At 42.3% G+C, this 25585-nt stretch overlaps 1 protein-coding gene across 1 annotated transcript; it reads right to left on the bottom strand.

Annotated features, from left to right (window-relative positions):
• Window positions 1-478: 478 nt before the first annotated feature.
• On the bottom strand, window positions 479-25349 carry tbccd1 (TBCC domain containing 1). The gene is made up of 9 exons (XM_038273210.1): window positions 25131-25349; window positions 8513-8577; window positions 8166-8432; window positions 5933-6091; window positions 5742-5858; window positions 3167-3416; window positions 2884-3070; window positions 2292-2810; window positions 479-969 (listed from the first exon to the last, which is right to left on the bottom strand). Exons 2-9 carry the CDS (start codon window positions 8573-8575, stop codon window positions 777-779), a joined length of 1755 nt encoding a protein of 584 aa, XP_038129138.1. The 5' UTR covers window positions 8576-8577; window positions 25131-25349; the 3' UTR covers window positions 479-776.
• Between the last annotated feature and the right edge of the window lie 236 nt (window positions 25350-25585).

Raw genomic sequence — 25585 nt, 5'->3', positions numbered from 1 at the left:
AGCTGTTACACATGGAAATCAGCTGTTTCACATGGAAATCAGCTGTTACACATGGAAATTAGCTGTTACACAGAGAGAACAGCTGTTACGCAGAAAAAACAGCTGTTACGCATGGAAATCAGCTGTTACATAGAGAGAACAGCTGTTGCACAAGGAGATCAGCTGTTGCACAGAGAGATCAGCTGTTAATTGGGCCAACCGGTAGCGAGTCAGAACAGCACTGACATTATCACTGGTTCTGCATTATCTGATTCATTAAAGGCTGCGACAATACACAGACACGCCCAGAGTTTAAGACATGGTATTTTTCTTTAACTAAACATTAAATACCAACATGGCTGCCACCTCAAACAGGACGGTTAAAACTGCAGGTCTGACTAGTTTTATTCTGTAATGAGAAAAACAGGAAAATCAAATAAGGTTCTCTCCAAACACCTGAAGACAAATTACACTTAACAAAAATAAATGGAACTGAAAATATCATGTCTGTCAATGTTTAATATTATTTTAGCAGCATAAGCAGGTACAGCTTTTCATCATTAAAACATCAGCAGAACTTCATGGTTTTATTTCTGGATATCCTGTCTTGAACGTCTCTCCAGGTTCTGTGGGAAGCAGAAACTCTTCTGAATGTTTTGAACCCATGAAGCAGATCTTCAGTAGTTTTGTTTTCTAAATGCCCGTTTAACCTTTGCTCCACAGACAGGAAGCCTCGTCATGTTGCTCTGCGACATGCCGTTGCAGCCGCTCCCTAGCTGCCTGTCCTTTCATGTTCATTAAGCAGTAGCTGCAGTTCCGTCTCCTCCTGCTACGTTGACAGCTTTGGCTTCTTTCATCCGGCTGCCGTCTTTCGTGGCGGAGGTCATGGTGGGCGGGATCAGGCTGTCCAGTTCCTGTCGGTGGCCGGTTTCTAGAAGCCACTCATGGAACTTTAACTCCACCAACTCCTGGAACTGTTGTGTCTGCTCCCTGCAAACACAGAAGCACAGAGACAAACCCATTTAAGCAAAAGTATTCACACCCCTTAAAGTTTCCTCACATCCTAACATGACGGAGCAAATGATGGTGAAGAGGAAAGACTGTGGAGCCAAAGATCGATGTTTGGGGAACACATCAACCACATGGTGGTGAAAGCATCATGCTGTGGGGATGTGATCAGGAAGGACCTAAACCTGATAGATCCATCTTTCTGCTGGTTGGTCCATTTCCAGGACTCATTTGAACAGTTATAGGGGTGTGAATACTTTTCTTTCCTGAACAAATTCTATCCACTATCAGAGATCTGATTGTTCCTTATGTTCCTAACAGAGCACTTCGCTCTCAATCTGCATGTTTACTAGTGGTTCCTAGAATTTCTAAAAGTAGAATGGGAGGCAGATCTTTTAGTTATCAGGCTCCTCTCCTGTGGAACCAACTACCAGTTTTAGTCCGTGAGGCAGACACCCTGTCTACTTTTAAGGCTAGGCTTAAAACTTTCCTTTTTGATAAAGCTTCTAGTTAGAGTGGCTCAGGTTATCCTGATCTATCTCTATAGTTCTGCTGCTATAGGCTTAGACTGCTGGAGGACATAGGGACCCCTTTTTCATCATTCTGATTCATTCTATCTCTATTCTCCCACTCTGCAGAATCTGTTAGTTCAATCTCTAACGTTCTGCTCTCTCTGCTTTTTCTCATAGTAGCTTCATCTGGTCTGTTCCTGTTTGGCTGTGACTCCATCCTGGAGAGAAACATCAGCTGTGCTGCTGCCATCAACACCTTTGTTTCAAGATGTTGGAGCTTGGCCTGTTTTCCAGTGTAGTCCTGTTTCTCTGACTGTGACTAACTGGATGTGCTCTCTTTCATCCTCTGACATGGGAGCTGGTTTGGAGCTCGTCTGCCTGGCTGTGTGTTTCCTGGACGGGGCCGCCTGTGGAGCTGGTTGACAGTTGCCTTTTGTGTCTATGCTTCTTTTTCTATGTCTGCTTCTGTCTCCTTGAACCCCAGTGGGCCTCAGCAGATGGCCGCTCACACTGAGCCTGCTTCTGCTGGAGGTTTCTTCCTGTTCAAAGGGAGCTTTTCCTCTCCACTGTCGCTACAAGCATGCTTAGTGTGAGGGATTGCTGAAGAGTCAATGAGTCGATGCAATCAGCTGGTTTTCCTTAGATAGAAAACTTTGAATCCATCTGACTGGATGATCTGGAAAGTGCCTTTAGAAGACATGTTGTGAATTGTCATCTAAAGGCACGAGTTTATAAAAATAAACTGAATAGAATTGAAACATCAGTCCAGCTGTGGACAGCTTGACCACTCACTTGTTTAGCCGGGCCTCCATCACCGTTCTCTGCCAGCTCTGAATCCTTTTCTTCTTTTCACTCAGCGCCGCCTGGTAAGCCGGCGGCAGACCGCCAGGGATCTCGCATGTGTCGCCGTCCATCTGTAAGGGCACGGCCAGCGTGTGGAACTCTGACGGGGGCAGCAGGCGATAGCAGGAGGTGTCTGACTTGGACAGGGGGCCGGCGAGGCCCTCGGTTCCCAGAATCAAAGGCTGATCCCAGACGTTGGGGACCACAGCCAGCCCCACGCTGGCCATGTGGTCCTCCAGCGACGGGTAGAAGGTGTGGAAGGGACCCAGGGTTATGTTCGAGTTACCGGGCAGAAGCAGCGGGCAGGTGGGGGTCAGGGCGTGGACGGTGCACCTGGACGAGGCGCCGACCACCACCCTGCCGGCCACGCACACCACGCGAACATTCTGACAGCCGTGGATGTGGACGCTGGTCTGTACGGGACCCAGGACCACCGTGCAGTCGCGGCATTTGTCGACGCTGACGGACCTAAAGAGAAACCACAGCTGAGTCCGAGTCCCAGAGCGCCAAACGCTCCCAGCGTCAGAGAAAGCGGCCCCACCTGAGAGGAGACAGCAGGTATATGAAGGCCTCGGAGCAGCGGTGGATCTTGAGGTTGGCTCCGGTCAGCTTGTCAGAAGTTTTGGCCAGAGTCTGTTTGATGACCTGGGACATCAGCACAATCTTACTGCCGGCAGCGGCCGTGTGGGTGTTCCGGGCAATCTTGGCTCTCTTCATGGCTCCTTCCACTGGGAGGAACAGAAAGCAAGCCGAGAGTCAAAGGGCAGAGAAAAGGAAGCAGGTCTGAGGGTGAAGGAGGCGGAAGGCAGCAGACTGAGGCACACCTTGTTGAGCCCAGGCCAGTTTCTTCCCTGACTGGAGGCAGGCGGTCATCCCGAACGGGTTGAGCGTGAGGTTTTGTTGGAGACACGACAGGAGTTTGTCCAGAGGGAAGGAGCGGCTCAGCGACGAGAAGCCTGACTGGGCTTGGAGCGGACCTTTGGTCAGCAGCTTGTGGACGGGCTGAATACCTTTACCGTGGCCCACCGAGCCCTCCAGGAGGAGACCCAGGCTTTCAACGGCCTCCAGGGAAATCTGCGGAAACACGACTGGAGTGAGCCACGTTTCAGCACCGCCTGAGGAGAAGACTTTAGAAAGCATCACTAAACACACCGTTTTATAGACAGAAAACAAACGTTAGATCAGAACATCAGGAAACGATGATGAAACAAGAAAGCAAGAGATTAATACGACGCTCCTAAATCAAACATTCAGTCGTAGAAAGAGGGGTTAGGGAGCCTCAGCCCCTCCAGGACACAAACGACCTCCAACCTCTTTCATCAACCGCAGTTTGAGGGAAAAACAACATTTTCATGTTCAGTCTTTTCAGAAGTCTTGATAACTGATCTTTTTCCCAAGCGCTCCGTTTAAATCTGCTGAAAATGAACCGTTTTTATGTCATTTCCTGTCTAGTCTTTATTATTTAAAGACTTATTTATAATATAATAAAAATGGACAAAAACTTATAGTTAGAATAATAGTGACTAATAAAAACTAGAAAACTCACTCTAAAAACAAACTAAAACTGCTGTTAAAAGTATATAGAAAAAGTAGTGGTGGGCATAGATACATTTTATCTAGATTAATCTCACTGTAATCTTGGAATTAATCTAGATTAAAATGGTTCATTTGATTTACTTTATTAATCCCTTGTGGGAGTTTTTTTTTCTGGCAGTGCAACCGTTTACAGAGGAGAGAAAAATATGACTGAAAGTACAAATAAGATATAAGAATAAGATAAGGATGATATGTGTGTGTGCTACCTAAATGATAAGTAAGTAGTAGTGGTTTCTTATGCCATGTGATGAATTAGAGAAGGGATCATCTTCTGTTTCCAAACTGCTTGACAAAGCTTTGATAATTGGGGATGAAAATAAATGATAATCAATAAGATGCATTTGTGTTTAATACGTGTTTATTAAGATAAACATGAATTCTGAACTGTAGGCCTTTATAATAGGTCATGATGAACTGATTACAGTCAGTAGTTTTGTGTCAGTCTGTCTATTTCTCCCTTTTCCTACGATAGAGTATTTGGGCCAGGCTAAAGATTTTTATTTCTTCCATTTCGAGAAATAAGTCATAACGTTGAGAATAAAGTTGTAAAATTACGTGTCTTGTAATGGTATGACTTTATTCTCGTAACGTTACGACTTTATTCTCATAACGTTATGACTTAATTCTCGCAACATTACGAGAATAAAGTCGCAACATTACGAGAATAAAGTCATAACGTTACGAGAATAAAGTCATAACGTTACGAAAATAAAGTCGTAAGATTACCAGTCTTGTAATGGTACGACTTTATTCTCGTAGCGTTATGACTTTATTCTCGTAGCGTTACGACTTTATTCTCCCAACGTTACAAGAATAAAGTCGTAACGTTACGAGAATAAAGTTGTAAAATTACCAGTCTTTTAATGGTACGACTTTATTCTTGTAACGTTGCGACTTTATTCTCGTAGCCACAAGACTTTATTCTCGTAGCGTTACGACTTTATTCTCGTAGCGTTACGACTTTATTCTCGCAACGTTACGAGAATAAAGTTGTAAAATTACCAGTCTTGTAATGGTACGACTTTATTCTCGAAACGTTCCGACTTTATTCTCGAAACGTTCCGACTTTATTCTCGAAACGTTCCGACTTTATTCTCGAAACGTTCCGACTTCATTCTCGAAACGTTCCGACTTCATTCTCGAAATGTTCCGACTTTATTCTCGAAACGTTCCGACTTTTTATTCTCGAAATGTTACGACTTTATTCTCGAAACGTTACGACTTTATTCTCGAAACGTTACGACTTTATTCTCGAAACGTTACGACTTATTCTCGGAACGTTATGACTTTAGTCATAGTTGTATATAACAGAACAAGCGTACTTTGAATTTTGTGTTGCATAAACAAATAGCGTCGCCACTGGAACTCTGTTACATCGGGAGCAAGTTGCTGGCGAACACGCAGTGGCCCCAGTCGGCCTCAGCAGATGGCCGCTCACACTGAGCCTGGTTCTGCTGGAGGTTTCTTCTTGTTCAAAGGGAGTTTTTCCTCTCCACTGTCGCTACAAGCATGCTTAGTGTGAGAGATTGCTGAAGAGTCAATGAGTCGATGCAATCAGCTGGTTTTCCTTAGATAGAAAACTTTGAATCAATCTGACTGGATGATCTGGTGAACTGTCTCTATAAAGTGAACTGAGATGACATATGCTGTGAATTGGAGCTAAAGAAAAACTGAATTGAATAAATAAAATCACAATTTTGGTTAAAAATAATCATAATTCAGGTTTTTGGTAAAATCGTTCAGCCCTGCGATGAATTCCAGCCTAACGCCTCTGATCCAGGGTGCGACTGAAGGACGTCTCACCTGACTGTGTCTCTGGGCCTGTCCAGACTGAGACAGCTGCCCCGGCTCCACCAGCAGCTCTAGGATGTCCGCCAGGTGGGTCAGCATGAACGACAGGTGGGCCTGATCATCCCAGTTCTGACAACCAAAGAAGGACAATGAGTGACGGAGAAGACGGGAAGATGTCCGGTTTCCTTCTCACCGCGGCGCACCTTGTTCTGAGAGCTGGCCTTGGTCTCCCGTTCGGACGGAGAAGCGGGACGAGCGCGCTGGCTGGGCCACTCTTCACCGATCAGAGACGTCCGGAGGGACACTCTGTTCAGCTGCTGGATGTAGAGGAAGAGGAGGAACTGCAGAGAATCCACCGACAGCTGGGGACGAAGAAACGGCTCAGGGTCAGCGTGCAGCCCATCTCACAATACCGCAAACATTGAAGGAAAAGTCGCTCATATTCAGAATTCAAACTTCTGAAAGTTCTTCAAATATGAAATGATTCCATCCTGTTCAATAAATGTTCAGTGTTTTTAATTCAGAGTCATTTTCATGTGAATGTGCTTTACTGGAGGCATCCATGTTTGTCAAAGAACACTACTGCCACCTACTGGTTTGTGACGTCACGGTGCGGTATCGGCTGCTGATCATGTCCCAGTGCTGTATCTGGTGTTTGTCACAACCAGAGGTGTCAAGTAACTTAGTACAGATACTTTTTTACTGTACTTAAGTACACTTTTTAGGCATCTATACTTTACTTATTTTTCTTCCTACTTCTGATTTCTACTCATTACATTTTCACACCAGTATCTGTATTTTCTATTCCTTACATTTCTAAATCAAACGTTACTCGTTACTCTTGGCTTCGGTTTAATGTTTCTAAATATTTATTTCCCGTCATGTTCTCCACCCAATGCAGATCATTGGCTCCACCCACATCTAGTGAAAACTAGTGTGATTGGATGAGTCATAGAACGCAAACACTCATTGGTTAGCTAAAGGAGATCATCAGAAGCAAGCAGGTGTTCTTCAAACTGCTAACGTGAATTGTCTATGCCATGCTACAATGTGGGATTCAGAAAAAGATGTTGAAACGTCTGAAAGGTCGGACACAGGCGAGAGCGTTGTAACAATAACCACTATGTTATTTTTCTCTTTTTGTATAAAGTACATTAAAGTGTACCGATGACAAACTGTCTGGTAGAACAGTTATGTCATTGGTAATATTATTTCAAATTTCCACTGGTTAAAAAACTAATGTTGGGAATTAATATGCTGGGTTATTTTGGCGTGGAGAAATTAATTAATAAAAAAGGGTGTGTGCGTCGGCGCACACCTTTTCCGTTAAAAACATTTCAAAAAATAATGAAAAAAGATAAATCTGGACCTTATTTTTCTTTTTGGGGATTTTTGGTGGTCCCACTCTTTTTCTTATCTTTTTTTTTTTGGGGGGGGAATGTTTGCCGTTCGGATTTTTCGTTTTGGAAAGGACTTTGGACTTAAACGCTTCCAGGATTTTACTTTGGGTTCGGAGCGTATGGAACTCCTGTTTGGACATTATTATTAAAAATAAAAAGAGACGGACAGTTTTGGACTTTCAGTTATTAGGGATGTTTTTGTTTGTTTTTTGCAGATATAAATCGAGACTTTGAGTTTACTTATGATTTTTCTATTATTATCATTAGTTTTTAAAATAAATCTTTGTTTGCTAACAATTGTAAGTAATACTTTGCCTGATTTCCTTTGAAAAATCCCCTTTGAGTATTTGTGAGTTCCACTTTTAATCTAGCTGAATTTTACAGCGTATCGGGAGACGGAGACCAACAAGACCTCCCTCATCCTTGGTCCTATCTCCAAAACTTTTTTGAAATAGTCGAAAAATTGAGCTTTCGTTTCATATATTGGCATCTTGCTGTTTTTTTCTCTGGTCAGAAGTTCGATGGCAAATCCTCCCTCTTCAAGTTGGCAATCCAACGACCAACCCGTCCAGGAACCCTGATCAGGAATCAGAAAGGTGGAATAACTTTTTTTTCACTTTTACCCGATGTATTCCAGCATCCAGCTGCCATGCACGTGGGCATTGTCAGTTTCACTATAGCTCTGGTGAATTTCAATGGTGAAGTCCTCTGGAAATCTTCAATAATTGTTGTTGATTGCAGATGTGTCTAGTAGTTCCCATTGATTTAGCTTGGAAAGCGGGGAGAATGGCGCTAGGCTTACCGCACCGTGATGTCACTGCTGGAAGATGGCAGGAGGGAGGGGCTACTATATTTGGCAAAAATGGCCGCTCCCAGACTCTGATCATGACGAAATTATTGTTTATTTTTTTACCGATTAACACTAAATTCATTAAATCACTGCAAACGTATTAGTTTAATGTCTAGATAATGATCCACTGATTATTCCCTGCTGACCGGACTTTTCCTTTAACTGGTATTACTGGGAGCCTCCCACCTTACTCCTCTGCTCGTCCAGCTCGCTTTTGGAGGAGCACTGGGAGAAGCACTCAGCCCGCTCCAGCCTCTCCTCTGGAGGGCGATCCACGAGGAGGTGGAACGTCTCAAAGTAGAGCCACGCCAGCTCCTCTGGAAGCTGCAGCTTTCCACAGGCGATGTGTCTCCACATGGACCAGCCCAGAACAGGAAAGCAGCCGTCCCGGGTCTGCACGTAGATCGCCATCTTCCGCAGGTAGTGCAGGCTGAGCTTGGAGGTGGGGGAAACCTAAAGGCACGCACGGTTGAAGACATTTAGGTGCGTCTGGATGAGATCGGACATTCAAACAGATGAAGAAGAGCATTCACCTGCAGAGCTCCCAGCAGGAAGGGCTCTATGCGAGGCCAGATGCTCACGCTGTCCGCCTCCATGTCTGAGGAGAGAGGAAGGGAAAAAATAAGGTGGTTATGATACGTTTTTTTAAGATTAAGACGAATAACTGAAACTTTTTCCATTTTTTATCAAATTAGCTGGAATTAAACCAAGTTTCAGAGAGACACTTTAAATCCAAGAGTTTTATGAGTTTATTAGGGATGGATCCAGCAACAGTGATGCGTGGAGCCCATAGAGCAAATACTATATCTGTGTGCATGTCGTTTCAGGAAAGTCATGTGACAGATAAAGGAGTCCTTACTAACTGACTGACTTACTAAAATATGATTAAAAAGTAATGATGCATCTGCTAAAAATTTATTTATTTATCATTAGAATGATCCAGAACTTTGGAGCAGCCTAATAGGAATAGAAACGTTTCAGCTGTTGCGTTTTTATTTTAATTTCCTCGTTGTGTCCTTTTCCTCTCAGTTATCACTCAACTTATCTGAATTAAAGTTCATTTCAAATTCACTCTTAGTTTATTTTCTGTTTTTACTGCACTTATTATTTTAAAAATATGATTTAAAATCCTAGTTCACAATAGGGATGCACGATATTGGGATTTTGGCCGATATCCGATATTTTAAAACTCATGTAGCCGATAACCGATATCGATACCGATGTTAAAGCTGGACAAAAATAAGTAGTCATTGAAAATAGAAGCTTTGTTATCCATTTCTGACACTTTGAAAAATAATATACTCAAATATATTTTCATATGCTGATATCAAACTGATTTTTTAAAATGCGGTATCGATCTATTTTACTTTCAAAATCTGGTGAAATTTCATCATTCTGTTACAAACTCTCGTGATATTTTGCAAATTCTTGTGAGATTTTGTTAGTAAAATAGATCGATACCGCGTCAATATATCAACATATAAAAATATGGCAGAATTTCCTGAATTTTCGGGGGATTTCGTAGCATAACGATGACATATAGCAATATTTCATTAGTAAAAGAGATTGATATGGTGTTTTTAAATGGCAATATATCAGCATATGAAGATATTGGGATATTTTAATGGATCAATATTTTTTCCCTCGTCTTTAGAAGTTTTTAAGTCTGTAAAAAAAATTTTTGAGGAAGAAGAAGAAGTAGTATTCTTTTTTTTTTTTTAGATTTTAGAAACTCAGAAGCTGATCAAATATCAGGTTAAATATCGGTGGGGTGGCCGATGTCCGATATTCAGTTTTAAGGCCGATACCGATAGGGGGCCGATTATATCGTGCATCGCTAGTTCACATTTTCCCCTTAAATTTCAAGTTATGTTTACATTATTTATTGGCTGCATCTAAAATTATCAAAGATATGTTTTAATTTAAACATAGAAAATAATACAATATAACCTCCAATAACTTAAATTATATAATTTTACTAGGTCATCAAATCGATTTAGTTTAGTCTGTCAAATAATCTGATTAAGATGGTTACTGAAACTTTTTCCATTTTTGATCAAATTATGCTGCAATTAGCTTAGAGAGAAACTTTAAGAGTTTTACTTTGTTTTCTGCTTTTCACAGAAAGCCTCATGTTTGTTTAATATGTAAATTGGAAAAAATTCATATTAGTCTTGAATGTGTGGTTTTATCTGCTTAAAGTTAGACTGAAATAATTGTAGAGCTTAATTATATAAGTTAAGGGAATCTCAATAAAAAGTTTTATTATGCTTCACAACAGGAAAAACTTTTTAATGCAATATGACATCAAGCCACTGTTATTTGTTAAAATGAATCATTATTTTATTTTATTGTTTTTTTTTTTTTTATTAAGCTTTTATCCCAACAGATCCCAAACCCAGGGGGGGGTTTACCAATAGGCAAAACTAGACAGTCCATGTATGGTTAATACAACTATTCCTTATTTGTGCACATTAATTATGTTTATGATCAAAATCCTTTGGCTAAAATGCCATCAGAACGCTTATAATATTACGTGTCTCTCAGACCCCCCTTCAGTGTCCACCATATTGGATCAGTCCATTTGCTGCACATGTTCAGAAAGGTCCAAACAGACAGCAGCAAACCATTTGAAAACAAACGATGTGAAGAGCAGCGCTTTTGTCGATAAGGTTTAGCGACTTTTCAGACGCCGCTAGCACTTTTCAAAAAGTCGCCAACATCTAAAAGCAGCGAACTCTGCTCTCCAGAGCGAGTAGATTGGTAACCCCGACTCCTGCTCTCCTCTATCTTGTCTGCTGCCTCAGGGTTTATACAGGAATAAGTAAATCTAATTTAATGCTGTTTAATGCTTGTGAAAAATGACCAGGGATGGTAATTACATAGTAACTACATTTTTCACAGAAACGCCACTACCTACACTCGCCTACACTCACAGAACTCGCCGACACTCTCATTCACACACACACACACGCGCATGCGGACGTAGCACCTGTAGCCTGCCAAACATTCGTTTATTACAAGTTTCCTCTTTACCGCGGCTAGCGCGAGATGACACACACGCAAAATAGTATGTACATTCGGTCCGAACATTCAGTTACTCACCATCTTAGCGAGCAGCGCGGTACCCGTTGTCTCGACACCGTAATCCATATGCATTGCAATAACCCCCACGTTACATTCAAACATTCCGCTCTACTCACATTCTGGTGCGTCAACAATCAGGTCCGGGAGGAAACCAGAGCCTCTCGGAACCAAAGTTCTTATACACTGATCTGGCAGTGGAGAGAGCTTTTGGCACCCGGAAGTTGAATGTTTTGGGGAAAATATTATTGTATTGCTGGATTGCAAACATGTATGAGTGTAAATATTGTCTGTGTCATTTCTAGTATTTATATTGTTGGTTTGGGAATATTATATTTTGTATGGGGATTTAAAAGTGTGTTTTTAATACTTTTTGTAACATTATTTTCCTATTGGTTGATTTCTGAGCCAATTAGATGTAAGTTGGAGATTGTAAGCCTTTTAAAAGGGCAGGGCTTTTTCATTCTAGAGAGAGAGGGTGAGCTGAACACACGCTTGCTGCGAGGCTGTGTTTAAGGGAAAAGTAAGTGCAAGGAAGTTTGTATTTAAAGTCTTTGTTATAGTTTATATTTTGTGTTGCCTGATTGAGGCTGGTTTTCTTTTGCGTTTATTCAGTTTTTTGTTTCTCATATTTTTGTATGCTCACTTCCGCACTGTAAATAAATACGCACCCGTCTTCACGATATTTTCAGTTGCCTAGTTTCCGTCTTCTTTAACCTTTATTGGTGAGGGCCAGTCCTGACATGAGCTGGGGGTGGAGAAGCCCCTTTCTCACAAGTGGTGTTCAGAAGTGGTGACAGTGGCGCCTAAGAAGTCTGGGAAGAACACGACGACAACAGGCAGACGGGTTCAGCCTAAACGAAGTATGGCGTATTGGCGTCTACCCCAAGACCCTGTGGAGGAGTTGACAGCCGAAGAGGTGGAGGAGCATGATGCTGGTAAGAAGACCGGAGGAGCCATGGGCGGAGCAGATGGTGCGCCGCAGACCCTGGACATGACAGCGCTGTACAGCCTGCTACAGAAGTCGATGCTGGCCCAGCGAAGTGAGGCGCAAAAGCAAGAATTGAGATGGCGCAGCGTCCAGATTCAGCTCAACAATGTGCACGACGAGCTGGAGAGAGAGCGACAAAAGGCAAGTGAGGGGCAGCATCAGCAGCCAGATGATGACGGCGATGGGGCTCTGCTACAGCTGAGACTTCAACACAACCCAGTGGGGCCACCGCCAGGTTTCCAGGTACCTGCAGCAACACCAGCAGCAGGGGCACCAGCAACAGTGGCGCCAGCAGTAGAAGCTCCCGCACCAGCCGCCGCGCCAGCACCAGCAGCAGCACCACCACCACTACCACCACCAGCAGCAGCAGCATCAGCAGCTCCAGCGCCAGCAGCTCATGCACCAACGCAGCCTCCAGCACAGCAAGCAGCACAGCAAGCAGCACCACCCTCTGCAATGGGTCCAGCCACACTGACTCCTGTGTCCTGGACGAGGGCAGCAGTGCCAAAACTGGAAGAAGGAGACGATATTGAACAATATCTGACAACATTTGAAAGACTGGCCATGGCCTACAGGTGGCCGAGGGCAGACTGGGCCATCTACTTGGTCCCGTACCTGACGGGACGGGCCCGTGCAGCCTATGTTGCGATGGACATGAATGACACCGTGGACTATGACAAAGTGAGGGCAGCAATCCTCACTAAGTATGAAATCAACGGCGAGACGTACCGGCAGCGTTTCCGGGAGCCGGATGTGCGAGCAGAGGAGACCCCTCGGGAGCTGTACAACCGACTGATGGACCTGTACAAGAAGTGGGTGAGACCGGCAGGAAAGACTGTGGAGCAGATTGGAGAAATCCTCGTCCTGGAGCAGTACCTGCGCACCCTAGCTCCTGAAATCCGGGTCTGGGTTAAGGAGCACAACCCAGCCACTGCCCAGCAGGCAGCCGAACTTGTGGAAGCGTTCCTGGCAGCTCGACCGGGTCCGAAGGTGTTCCGGGGCCAGAACTACAGCCGACCAGCCAGCAATGGTAAGTCTGGGGTTCCTGGTGGGGGAGTTGGTCCTAGGGGGTTAGGTCAGGTTAGGCCACAGCACCACACCTACACTTCCCCTTACACCCCATCACCTAGGCCTCCTACACGCCCCTACACACCACCGCCTAGACAACCGACACCCGCAACTACCACACATAGGCCGCCTTTTACATGCCATAACTGTGGTAAACCTAACCACATTGCCAGAGACTGCCCGAACAGGAAGCCTCAGGGGTCCAGTTTTTGTAATGTCTCGAGAGCAGATGATGCTGTATCCAAAGTGCAGACAATTCCTGTAACAGTGAATGACAAGCCCACATTTGCGCTACTTGACACTGGCAGTACACACACCCTAGTCCAGCCACACCTGATTGATAAGTCAGCTGTATTGGTGGCAGAGCAGCTTAGGGTGTGTTGTGTGAATGGAGACGAGCATGTGTACCCTGTGGTAGATGTTTGTCTGGACGTTCAGGGGCAAGCCTTTTTGCTGAGGGCAGGCATTGTACAAGGATTACGGTATCCTGTAGTGCTAGGTCAGGACGTCCTTATTTTGCCTGATCTGGTGTTGTCATCAGTGCCTGTTAGCATGGTCGTAACAAGGGCCATGGCTAAGCAGTTTGCTGAGGAGGATGCTCAGGAAGCACAGAGAGAAGTGTGTGAGATGTTGCCCTATAGCCAGTGTGACATTGACCCCCCTGTTGCCACGAAAACACCCAAGACACGTAGGCAACGAAGACGTGCTAAGCTGCAAGGCACAGCAGATAAGGTTGTCAGCCAGTTGACGAAACCTGTTGAAAAAGATGTGTGGAAGCCTCCCCATAATCTTAGTGATCTGCAGAAGAATGATGACTCTTTGAAGGATGCATTTGCTAAGGTGACAGAAATTGATGGTGTGCAAACTGGTGTGGCTAAGAGGCTAACTGGTGAATATCATTTTGTGAGAGATGGCCTACTCTACCACCAACCTGAAGATGGCAGTGTAGAGCAGGTAGTTGTGCCGGAATGCCTGAGAGAGAAAGTGCTTGGTCTCGGTCATGATATACCCTGGGCGGGGCATTTGGGTACTGTTAAGACCCTAGAGAGAATTGCACAACGCTTTCACTGGCCAGGGCTCTACACTGACGTTCAGAAATACTGTCGCACATGTTCAACCTGCCAACTCACTAGCAAACACAAGGCTAGACCCTCTCCTCTGCAACCACTTCCCATCATAGGCGTTCCATTTCAGAGGATAGGGATGGACATTGTAGGACCCTTGGAAAGAACCAGGTCAGGACACATGTTCATTCTAGTCATGTGTGATTATGCCACACGTTACCCGGAAGCATTCCCCCTTCGAAAGATAACGGCAGGGTCAGTTGCAAGAGCACTGTTACAACTGATATCACGTGTAGGCATACCACATGAAATACTGACAGACCAAGGCACCGCATTCCTATCCAAGACACTTAGACAAGTGTATAGTTTGCTGGGGATTAAGGGGATACGGACCACTCCCTACCACCCCCAGACTGATGGGCTGGTGGAACGATACAACCAAACTCTGAAGTCAATGCTACGAAGTTTGTAGCAGAGAACGGCAAAGACTGGGACCAGTGGTTGCCATACCTCCTTTTCGCCTATAGGGAGGTACCACAGGCTTCCACTGGTTTCTCCCCATTTGAGTTGCTGTATGGGCGCCAGGTCCGGGGCCCGCTGGATCTACTCCGTGATGCCTGGGTGACCCCAAAACTCCAGGAGCCAGACAGCGTGCTCTCCTACGTCCTGAGGATCCAGGAGAAGATGGGGAGGATGGCCAGCTTGGTGGAGGAGAACATGACCAAGGCCCAGCAGACCCAGGCACGCTGGTACGACCAGAGGGCGAGGCAGAGGAGCTTCGCACCAGGGCAGCAGGTTCTCTTGCTGTTGCCAACGACGGAGAACAAGTTGCTGGCCCGCTGGCAAGGTCCCTACGCCGTGGCACGTCAGCTGGGGCCGGTGACCTACGAGGTGGAGATGCCGGGACGACGAAAGGGCAAGCAGGCCTTCCACATTAACCTGCTAAAGGAGTGGCATGAGCGGGGGACGCCCAGCCTGCAGCTCCTGGTGCAGGACGTGGAGGGTGATGTGGAGCCGCAGGAGCAGTTCTTCCCTGCAGCTGCTGCACCAACTGACCCGGATGTCTCCCACCTGACAGTGCAGCAAGCAGAGGAGTTGCAGGCCATCATCCTGCCTGGCCTGTTTTCCGAGCAGCCTGGGCGCACGTCCTTGGTGGAGCATGACTTCCAGCTTAAAGACACTAATCCAGTGCGGCAGAGGATGTACCGCATCCCAGAGCGGTTGCTACCCGCTCTGCAGGAGGAGCTGGATGTCATGAAGCAGCTGGGGGTCATTGAGCGGTCCACCAGCAGTTGGAGCAGTCCAGTGGTGCTGGTCCCAAAGAAGGATGGCAGCATCCGCTTTTGTATTGATTTTAGACAATTGAACTCTCAGTCTACATTCGACGCCTACCCAATGCCCAGACTGGACGACTTGATCGAGGGGCTTGGGAGGGCGTCGTACATCACGACCCTTGACCTCTGCAGGGGTTATTGGCAGGTGCCGATGGCCGAGGGGGCAAAGCAATACACTGCCTTTCGCACCCCTCAAAGCCTGTACCAGTTCACAACCATGCCCTTTGGCCTGCAGGGGGCACCGGCGACCTTCCAAAGACTCATGGACCATGTCCTGGAGGGCATGGGGGGCTTCGCCGCAGCTTACCTTGACGACGTCGTGGTATGGAGCGCCACCTGGGGGGAGCACCTCCAACACCTGGCCCAGGTGTTCCGGCGCATCAGCGAGGCTGGCTTGACCGTCCACCCTAAGAAATGTTCCCTGGCCCAGCAGGAGGTTCGTTACCTGGGCCATATCATTGGCAATGGGGTGATCAAGCCGCAGAAGGACAAGGTCGAGGCGGTCCGAGACTGCCTGCGACCACGGACCAAGAAGGACATCCGCTCTTTCCTGGGCCTTGCCGGGTGGTATCGGAGGTTCATTCCGAACTTTGCCGCCCGGGCTGCACCCCTCACTGACCTGACTCGCAAGTCGGGGTCGGCGAAAGTGGAGTGGGGGGAGGTGCAGGAGCAGGCCTTCCAGGATTTGAAAGGGGCTCTGATTTGTGAGCCTGTGCTGCAGAGTCCAGACTTTGAGCAGACTTTTACTGTGCAGATGGATGCCTCTGGGGTTGGGCTGGGGGCAGTCCTTCTCCAGGGGGAGGCAGAGCAACAGAGGCCGGTGGCTTACATTAGCCGGAAGCTTTTCCCCCGGGAAACAAGGTACTCGGTGGTGGAGCTTGAGTGCCTTGCCGTGAAATGGGCACTAGAGACATTCAAGTATTACCTGTTGGGCAGAGACTTTTTGTTAGAGACTGACCACAGAGCGTTGCAATGGCTGGGGAGAATGAAAAACTCTAATGCACGTATTACACGTTGGTTTCTCTCTTTGCAACCCTTCAGGTTCACAGTGAAATACAGGGCGGGGTCAGAAAACCCGGTAGCAGACTTCCTGTCTCGCCAGGATGGCGAGCCAACCGAAGGGGGAGGAAATGTGAAAACAGGGATGGTAATTACATAGTAACTACATTTTTCACAGAAACGCCACTACCTACACTCGCCTACACTCACAGAACTCGCCGACACTCACAGACACTCTCATTCACACACACACACACACGCGCATGCGCATGTAGCACCTGTAGCCTGCCAAACATTCGTTTATTACAAGTTTCCTCTTTACCGCGGCTAGCGCGAGATGACACACACGCAAAATAGTATGTACATTCGGTCCGAACATTCAGTTACTCACCATCTTAGCGAGCAGCGCGGTACCCGTTGTCTCGACACCGTAATCCATACGCATTGCAATAACCCCCACGTTACATTCAAACATTCCGCTCTACTCACATTCTGGTGCGTCAACAATCAGGTCCGGGAGGAAACCAGAGCCTCTCGGAACCAAAGTTCTTATACACTGATCTGGCAGTGGAGAGAGCTTTTGGCACCCGGAAGTTGAATGTTTTGGGGAAAATATTATTGTATTGCTGGATTGCAAACATGTATGAGTGTAAATATTGTCTGTGTCATTTCTAGTATTTATATTGTTGGTTTGGGAATATTATGATATTTTGTATGGGGATTTAAAAGTGTGTTTTTAATACTTTTTGTAACATTATTTTCCTATTGGTTGATTTCTGAGCCAATTAGATGTAAGTTGGAGATTGTAAGCCTTTTAAAAGGGCAGGGCTTTTTCATTCTAGAGAGAGAGGGTAAGCTGAACACACGCTTGCTGCGAGGCTGTGTTTAAGGGAAAAGTAAGTGCAAGGAAGTTTGTATTTAAAGTCTTTGTTATAGTTTATATTTTGTGTTGCCTGCTTGAGGCCGGTTTTCTTTTGCGTTTATTCAGTTTTTTTGTTTCTCATATTTTTGTATGCTCACTTCCGCACTGTAAATAAATACGCACCCGTCTTCACGATATTTTCAGTTGCCTAGTTTCCATCTTCTTTAACCTTTATTGGTGAGGGCCAGTCCTGACATGAGCTGGGGGTGGAGAAGCCCCTTTCTCACAATGCTCTTAGATAATTAATCATTTTAATGCCGTCAACAAGTACATATACGTATATATACATACGTATATATATATATATATACACATACGTATATATATATATATATACACATACGTATATATATATATATATACACATACGTATATATATATATATATACACATACGTATATATATATATATATACACATACGTATATATATATATATATACACATACGTATATATATATATATATATATACGTATGTATATATATATACGTATGTATATATATATATATACGTATGTATATATATATACGTATGTATATATATATATATACGTATGTATATATATATACGTATATATATATACATACGTATATATATATACATACGTATATATATATACATACGTATATATATATATATATATATACATACGTATATATATATATATATATATATACATACGTATATATATATATATACATACGTATATATATATACATACGTATATATATATATATACATACGTATATATATATACATACGTATATATATATATATACATACGTATATATATATACATACGTATATATATATATATACATACGTATATATATATATATATATATATATATATACGTATATATATATATATATATATATATATATATATATATATACATATATATATATATATACATATATATATATATATACATATATATATACATATATACATATATATATACATATATACATATATATATACATATATACATATATATATACATATATATATATATATATATATATATATATATATATATATACGTATATACACTCCCCTGCCACTTTATTAGGTACCCCATGCTAGTAATGGGTTGGACCCCCTTTTGCCTTCAGAACTGCCTCAATTCTTGGTGGCATAGATTCAACAAGGTGCTGGAAGCATTCCTCAGGGAGTTTGGTCCATATTTACATGATGGCATCACACAGTTGCCGCAGATTTGTCGGCTGCACATCCATGATGCGAATCTCCCGTTCCACCACATCCCAAAGATGCTCTATTGGATTGAGATCTGGTGACTGTGGAGGCCATTTGAGTACAGTGAACTCATTGTCATGTTCAAGAAACCAGTCTGAGATGATTCCAGCTTTATGACATGGCTCATTATCCTGCTGAAAGCAGCCATCAGAAGTTGGGTACATTGTGGTCATAAAGGGATGGACATGGTCAGCAACAATACTCAGGTAGGCTGTGGGGTTGCAACGATGCTCAATTGGTACCAAGGGGCCCAAAGAGTGCCAAGAAAATATTCCGCACACCATGACACCACCACCACCAGCCTGAACCGTTGATACAAGGCAGGATGGATCAATGCTTTCATGTTGTAGATGCCAAATTATGACCCTACCATCCGAATGTCGCAGCAGAAATTGAGACTCATCAGACCAGGCAACTTTTTTCCAATCTTCTATTGTCCAATTTCGATGAGCTTGTGCAAATTGTAGCCTCAGTTTCCTGTTCTTAGCTGAAAGGAGTGGCACCCGGTGTGGTCTTCTGCTGCTGTAGCCCATCTGCCTCAAAGTTCGACGTACTGTGCGTTCAGAAATGCTCTTCTGCCCACCTTGGTTGTAACGGGTGGTTATTTGAGTCACTGTTGTCCTTCGATCAGCTCGAACCAGTCTGGCCATTCTCCTCTGACCTCTGGCATCAACAAGGCATTTCCGCCCACAGAACTGCCGCTCACTGGATGTTTTTTCTTTTTCGGACCATTCTCTGTAAACCCTAGAGATGGTTGTGCGTGAAAATCCCAGTAGATCAGCAGTTTCTGAAATACTCAGACCAGCCCTTCTGGCACCAACAATCATGCCACGTTCAAAGTCACTCAAATCACCTTTCTTCCCCATACTGATGCTTGGTTTGAACTGCAGGAGATTGTCTTGACCATGTCTACATGCCTAAATGCACTGAGTTGCCGCCATGTGATTGGCTGCTTAGAAATTAAGTGTTAACGAGCAGTTGGACAGGTGTACCTAATAAAGTGGCCGGTGAGTGTATATATATATATATATATATACACGTACAGGTGCTGGTCATAAAATTAGAATATCATGAAAAAGTAGATTGATTTCAGTAATTCCATTTAAAAAGTGAAACTTGTATATTATATTCATACATTACATACAAACTCATATATTTCAGATGTTTATTTTGTTTAATTTTGATGATTACAAATGACAACAAATGAAAATCTCAAATTCATCATATCAGAAAATTAGAATATTACTGAAGACCAATAAAAACAAAGGATTTATAGAAATGTTGGCCAACTGAAAAGTATGAACATGAAAAGTATGAGCATGTACAGCACTCAGTATTTAGTTGGGCCTCCTTTGGCCTGTATTACTGCAGCAATGCGGCGTGGCATGGAGTCGATCAGTCTGTGGCACTGCTCAGGTGTTATGATAGCCCAGGTTGCTCTAATAGTGGCTTTTTAGCTCTTCTGAATTGTTGGGTCTGGTGTATTGCATCTTCTTCTTCACAATACCCCATAGATTTTCTATGGGGTTAAGGTCAGGAGAGTTTGCTGGCCAATTAAGAACAGGGATACCATGGTCCTTCAACCAGGTACTGGTAGCTTTGGCACTGTGTGCAGGTGCCAAGTCCTGTTGGAAAATGAAATCTGCATCTCCAAAAAGTTGGTCAGCTGCAGGAAGCATGAAGTGCTCTAAAACTTCCTGGTATGTGGCTGCGTTGACCCTGGACCTCAGAAAACACAATGGACCAACACCGCAGATGACATGGCCCCCAAAACCTCACTGACTGGGGAAAACTTTAATGGATTCAGAAACGTGGATAAAGTCCCTCTTTTTTTTCCCCTCCAACTCGGGGGCCCTTGATTTCCAAAGGAATGCAAAATTTATTTTCATCAGAGAACTGATTTTGGCCCCACTCACCGCAGTCCAGCCCTTTTTCTCTTTAGCCCAGGAAGACGTTCTTGACGCTGCTGTGGTTCAAGAGTGGCTTGACAAAGGAATGCGACAGCAGAAACCTGTTTTTTACGTCTGTTTGGTGGTTCTTGAGCACTCCCCCCCCAGCTGCACCCCATTTTTGTGAATCTCCCCCCATTTTTTTGAATGGGTTTTGTTTCACAACCCCTCCCGGGGTGCGGTTATCTTTTTGCTTGTACACTTTTTTCGACCACTTTTTTTCCTTCCCTTCGCCTCTCTTTTTAATGTGCTTGGACACTGAGCCCTGTAACCCCCTCTTTAGCGAGATTTTTGTGTCTTGCCCTCCTGTGCAAGGTGTCGGGGGTGTTTTTTTTGGCAACTGTCAAGTCAGAGTCTTTCCCCCAGATTGTGTAGCCTTAGAACGAGAAAGACCCTTTTAAAAGGGTTTTGCAGGTGGTTTGGTTAATTACTGATTAAGTGTGGCACCGGGGGCCCTCAAATTTTTTAACCTTTTTACAAAAATTCAATTTTCTGATATGATGAAATTTTAGATTTTCATTTGTTGTCATTTTTAATCATCAAAATTAAACAAAAAAAACATTGAAAATTTAGTTTGTATGTAAAGTATGAAATTTTATAAAAGTTTAAATTTTTAAAAAGGAAAATTTTGAAAACAATCTACTTTTTTATGATTTCTAATTTTAGACCACACCTTATATAGTTATAATATACACGTATATATATATATATAATATAATATATATATAACGTATAATTTAAAAATAAAATTAAAAATACACGTATAATTTTTATTATAATTATTTATATATAATATATATATATATATACGTATTATATATATATATCGTATATTATTATAGTAATATATATTACGAAAAATATATATATCGTAAAAATATATATATATACGTATAAATATATATAAATTATATAATATTAAAAATATATGAATATAATACAACTATATATATATACAATAATTATAATTAACGTATATTATATACCTAAATATATAAACTATATATATAACACGTATATATATTATATATATATATATATAATATATAAAAATATATAAGTATATATATATTATATATATAATAACACGTATATATATATATATATATATATAAGTATATTATATATATATAAATTACACTATAATAATATATTTATAATTTTCGTAATATATAAAAATGTTATATATATAATACGTATATATTATATCGTATTATATATATTCGTTTATATATATTTAATTATTATTTTATCGTATATATTAAAAAATCTAATATATTACTATATATATATAACTATATATATATTACCTATATAAATATAAATTCGTTTTTATATATATATAGTAATTATTATATATAAATTATTAAAATAAACATAAAATAATATACGTATATATATTAATAGTATTATATATAAATTTTACGTAATTAAAATTACGTATATTATAATTATAAAACGTAAATTTATTTAAATATTAAAACTATATATAATATTTTAAAATATTTAAATTATATATTTAAAACTATATAATATATATTAACGATATATATATAATATTAGAATATTTTTTTTATATTTTATATAAAAACTATATATATTATAAATACTTTTATATATATATATATATATTATATTATATATATATTTATATATATATATATATATAACGTATATATTTTATATAAATCGTTTTTATATTATATAATATACGTATAATTTATTTATATATATATACGTATATATTATATATATTATAAAGTTATATATATATATATTTATAATATTATATAATTATATATATATATATATATATATATATATATATATATATATATATATATATATATATATATATATATATATATATATATATTTATTAGGGATGGAACGATTTATGAAAACCGTCCGAACCGTTCGGTTCGACTGTCTCGGTTCGGTTCGCGTGTGTTTCGTTCGGTTCATGCGCTGCTCCTTTTTCTCATAGGCGAAGCGTTTACACTCCAGAGCAGAAGGTGGCGGTACTGCGACCAAAGCCAACCACCAGTAGTAAACAAGAAGAAGAAGAAGCGAAGCAGCGTAGCCGGGTGTAGCAGAAAAAAATCAGTTGTTGTGGAGAATTGTGTGGGTATGGCGAGTGGGAAAGAACAGGAGTTGGAAGACGCGCCAGCAGCACTTTATAGGTCTGCTGTATGGGACCACTTTGCATTTAGAGTGACCTACGATGACGGAGGAAAGAAAGCTCTGGATAAAAGTGTGACAGTGTGCAAGCATTGTGCAACACGTTTTGTTTATGCTAACAGCAACATGACCAACATGTCATGCTAAACCAGAAATCCCACATACTCCATCAGCGCTCCGCCCCGCTGAGCTCCAGACCGGCTGCTCAAAGCAAAGCCTACAGCCTCCGCTGTGGCTCTCGTCCGCTCTGCTCTGAGTCCCTTGGAGATCGTAGAGGGCATGCGCCAGATGATTAAATTTAAAGCAGCAAAAAATGCGGAAATGATCCAGGGTTTCCGCGGATCATTAAATATAATTACAATTTATTAATTTTTTGGGATTTTTTCATTAATTTCATGGATTTTTATGGGATTTTGGTGTAACAATCAACATATACTGAACCGAACAAAAAACCGTGAACACGAAACCGTGAACCGAACCGAACCGTGGATTTTGTGAACCGTTTCACCCCTAGTGTATATATATATATATATATATATATATATATACATATACTAGGGGTGGAATGCTTCACAAAATCCACGTTTCGGTTCGGTTCACGGTTTCATGGTCACGGTTTTTGGTTCGGTATATGTTGATTTTTAGCCTGACATGTTGTTCATGTTGCTGTTAGCATAAACAAAATGTGTTGCACAATGCTTGCACACTGTTGCACTTTTATCCACAGCTTTCTTTCCGCCGTCATCGTAGGTCACTCTAAATGCAAAGTGGTCCCATACAGCAGATCTATAAAGTGCTGCTGGCGCGTCTTCCAACTCCTGTTCTTTCCCACTCGCCATACCCACACAATTCTCCACAACAACTGATTTTTTTCTGCTATGTCGCTACCCGATCCGTACCGGAAGCACGATCCGTACCATCAGCTCATTTGCGCGTGCGCAAACAGAATAACTTCCAGTGGCCTTTTTCTTACTTTTTTATTCTTTTGTATTTTTTAGAGGCATGGGTTTCTTTTTGTATATCTTTGTATGTTCGTCAAAAATGCAATTTCCAAAAAAAAAAAAAACAGAAATACATAAAAAAGTTCAATCGCCTTGTGATAGTTACTTTGACTGCTCTGAGCATGCGCAAATATACGTCACACAGCGTATATATTTAAATTTGTTTAAATATTTGATTTACTCTGTACTTAACTATGCACTCCAGCAGTACTGATCCCACAATGGATTCATTTGCTACCTTTCGTGACCTGCAGTTTTTCATTGATAAGGGAACATTTCCCGAAAATTTGGATTTTTATTCCAGAAAAATGACGTCAAGCAATACAATGGATTGAATTTAAAAAGCATCCATTTCTTCCAGAAAAGTCTTCAATATTGTCTTTACGATGTAGTTTAGTATTCTTTAATTATTTAAGGATATAAATAAAGTTTTTTCAGTACCGTAATTACATTATTTTTTGGCGACCCGGAAGTTATTCTGTTCGCGCAGGCGCAAATGAGCTGATGGTACGGATCGTGCTACCGGTACGGATCGGGTAATGACATGCTTCGCTTCTTCTTCTTCTTGTTTACTACTAATGGTTGGCTTTGGTCGCAGTACCGCCACCTTCTGCTCTGGAGTGTAAACGATTCGCCTATGAGGAAAAAGGAGCAGCGAATTAAACAAATGCAACACACACGAACGGTTTTCAAAAACCGTTCCATCCCTAATATATATCTATTAAAACGGCAAAATCCTTTGTCATTTTTACCGTCGACAGGCTGCAGCCATGTCCCGGATTCCTCGTTTTCCAGCCACTTTTGTTGAAATTTGCATTTTCTTACGGCTTTACGATCAACCGGTTGTCTTTTCAGTTCAGAGGGCCCCCTGCCTGTCTTTGCCTAGGGCCCTACATTTCCTAAATCCGCCCCTGCCCAAAGCTTTCATCTTAAAGTTTGCATATTTCTATCTCCATGAGTCATAGATGCTTTATAAAGCTGCACAACAAAACTTTATGGATTAAATTTCCAATAAAAATGGGAGGATTATTCCAGATTAAGTGGTTTGATGAAGGCAGATTTTTGAGGATATTTCTGCCCCCCCCTCAGCTCTGCTCCCATGACAACTGCTGCTCCCATCCATCCACCTGACAGCGAAGCGGCCCAACCAGCTCTCTGCAGCCGCGCCTCTGATCCAAACAAACACGGGCGGTCAGTAACTAAGCTTAGACAACTTTCCGTAAAGTAAAACTTGGCTAAAGTTCGGCTGTTCGGTGACGTTAGCAGCGGCGGGCTAACGCCGCTAGGAGCCTCTTACCACCAACTTTGTCCCGAGCGGGAAGCGACGTGTTCGGTCCGTCTGGAGGAGAAACTGCCGCCGGGTCACCGCCTCATCGGGCGGACGGTGATGTTCTGACAGCTTGAAAAGCTGCTTTCATTCACAAGCTTTAATATTCTTCCTATTTGGCGCCTCCTTCGCTGAGATCTGTCGCGAGCAGCTCGCGGGAGCGCGCGCGGCAGTGTCCTCAGCAGGGGCGGTCCGAACCCGGAGGAGGCCGCGGCCATTAAACGGGGGGGGGGGGGGGGGGGGGGGGCTTATCTTCTTCTTGTGAGTGTAAAGTACATTACCGCCACCAACTGATAAGGAGTAAAACACGGAAACAGGAAACAACACTCACCTCCAGAAAAAAAAGTAAATAAAAAATAATAATTATTATTATGTTATGATTATAACAAAACAAAATAATTTTCTGAACTGTTTATCTTAACCCA

Source organism: Cyprinodon tularosa, unplaced genomic scaffold (genome assembly GCF_016077235.1).
Source record: "Cyprinodon tularosa strain WSP-4 unplaced genomic scaffold, ASM1607723v1 ctg860, whole genome shotgun sequence".
Classification (NCBI taxonomy): Eukaryota; Metazoa; Chordata; class Actinopteri; order Cyprinodontiformes; family Cyprinodontidae; genus Cyprinodon; species Cyprinodon tularosa.
This window is presented reverse-complemented; position numbering and strand designations above follow the sequence as displayed.

Excerpts from the sequence above, each read along its gene's own strand:
- tbccd1 (XM_038273210.1), bottom strand. The coding sequence starts at position 8,575 with ATGGAGGCGGACAGCGTGAGCATCTGGCCTCGCATAGAGCCCTTCCTG. Across the intron at positions 8,433-8,512 it reads TCCTGCTGGGAGCTCTGCAG|GTTTCCCCCACCTCCAAGCT; the intron begins GTGAATGCTCTT and ends GCGTGCCTTTAG. Across the intron at positions 3,071-3,166 it reads ACTGGCCTGGGCTCAACAAG|TGGAAGGAGCCATGAAGAGA; the intron begins GTGTGCCTCAGT and ends TGTTCCTCCCAG.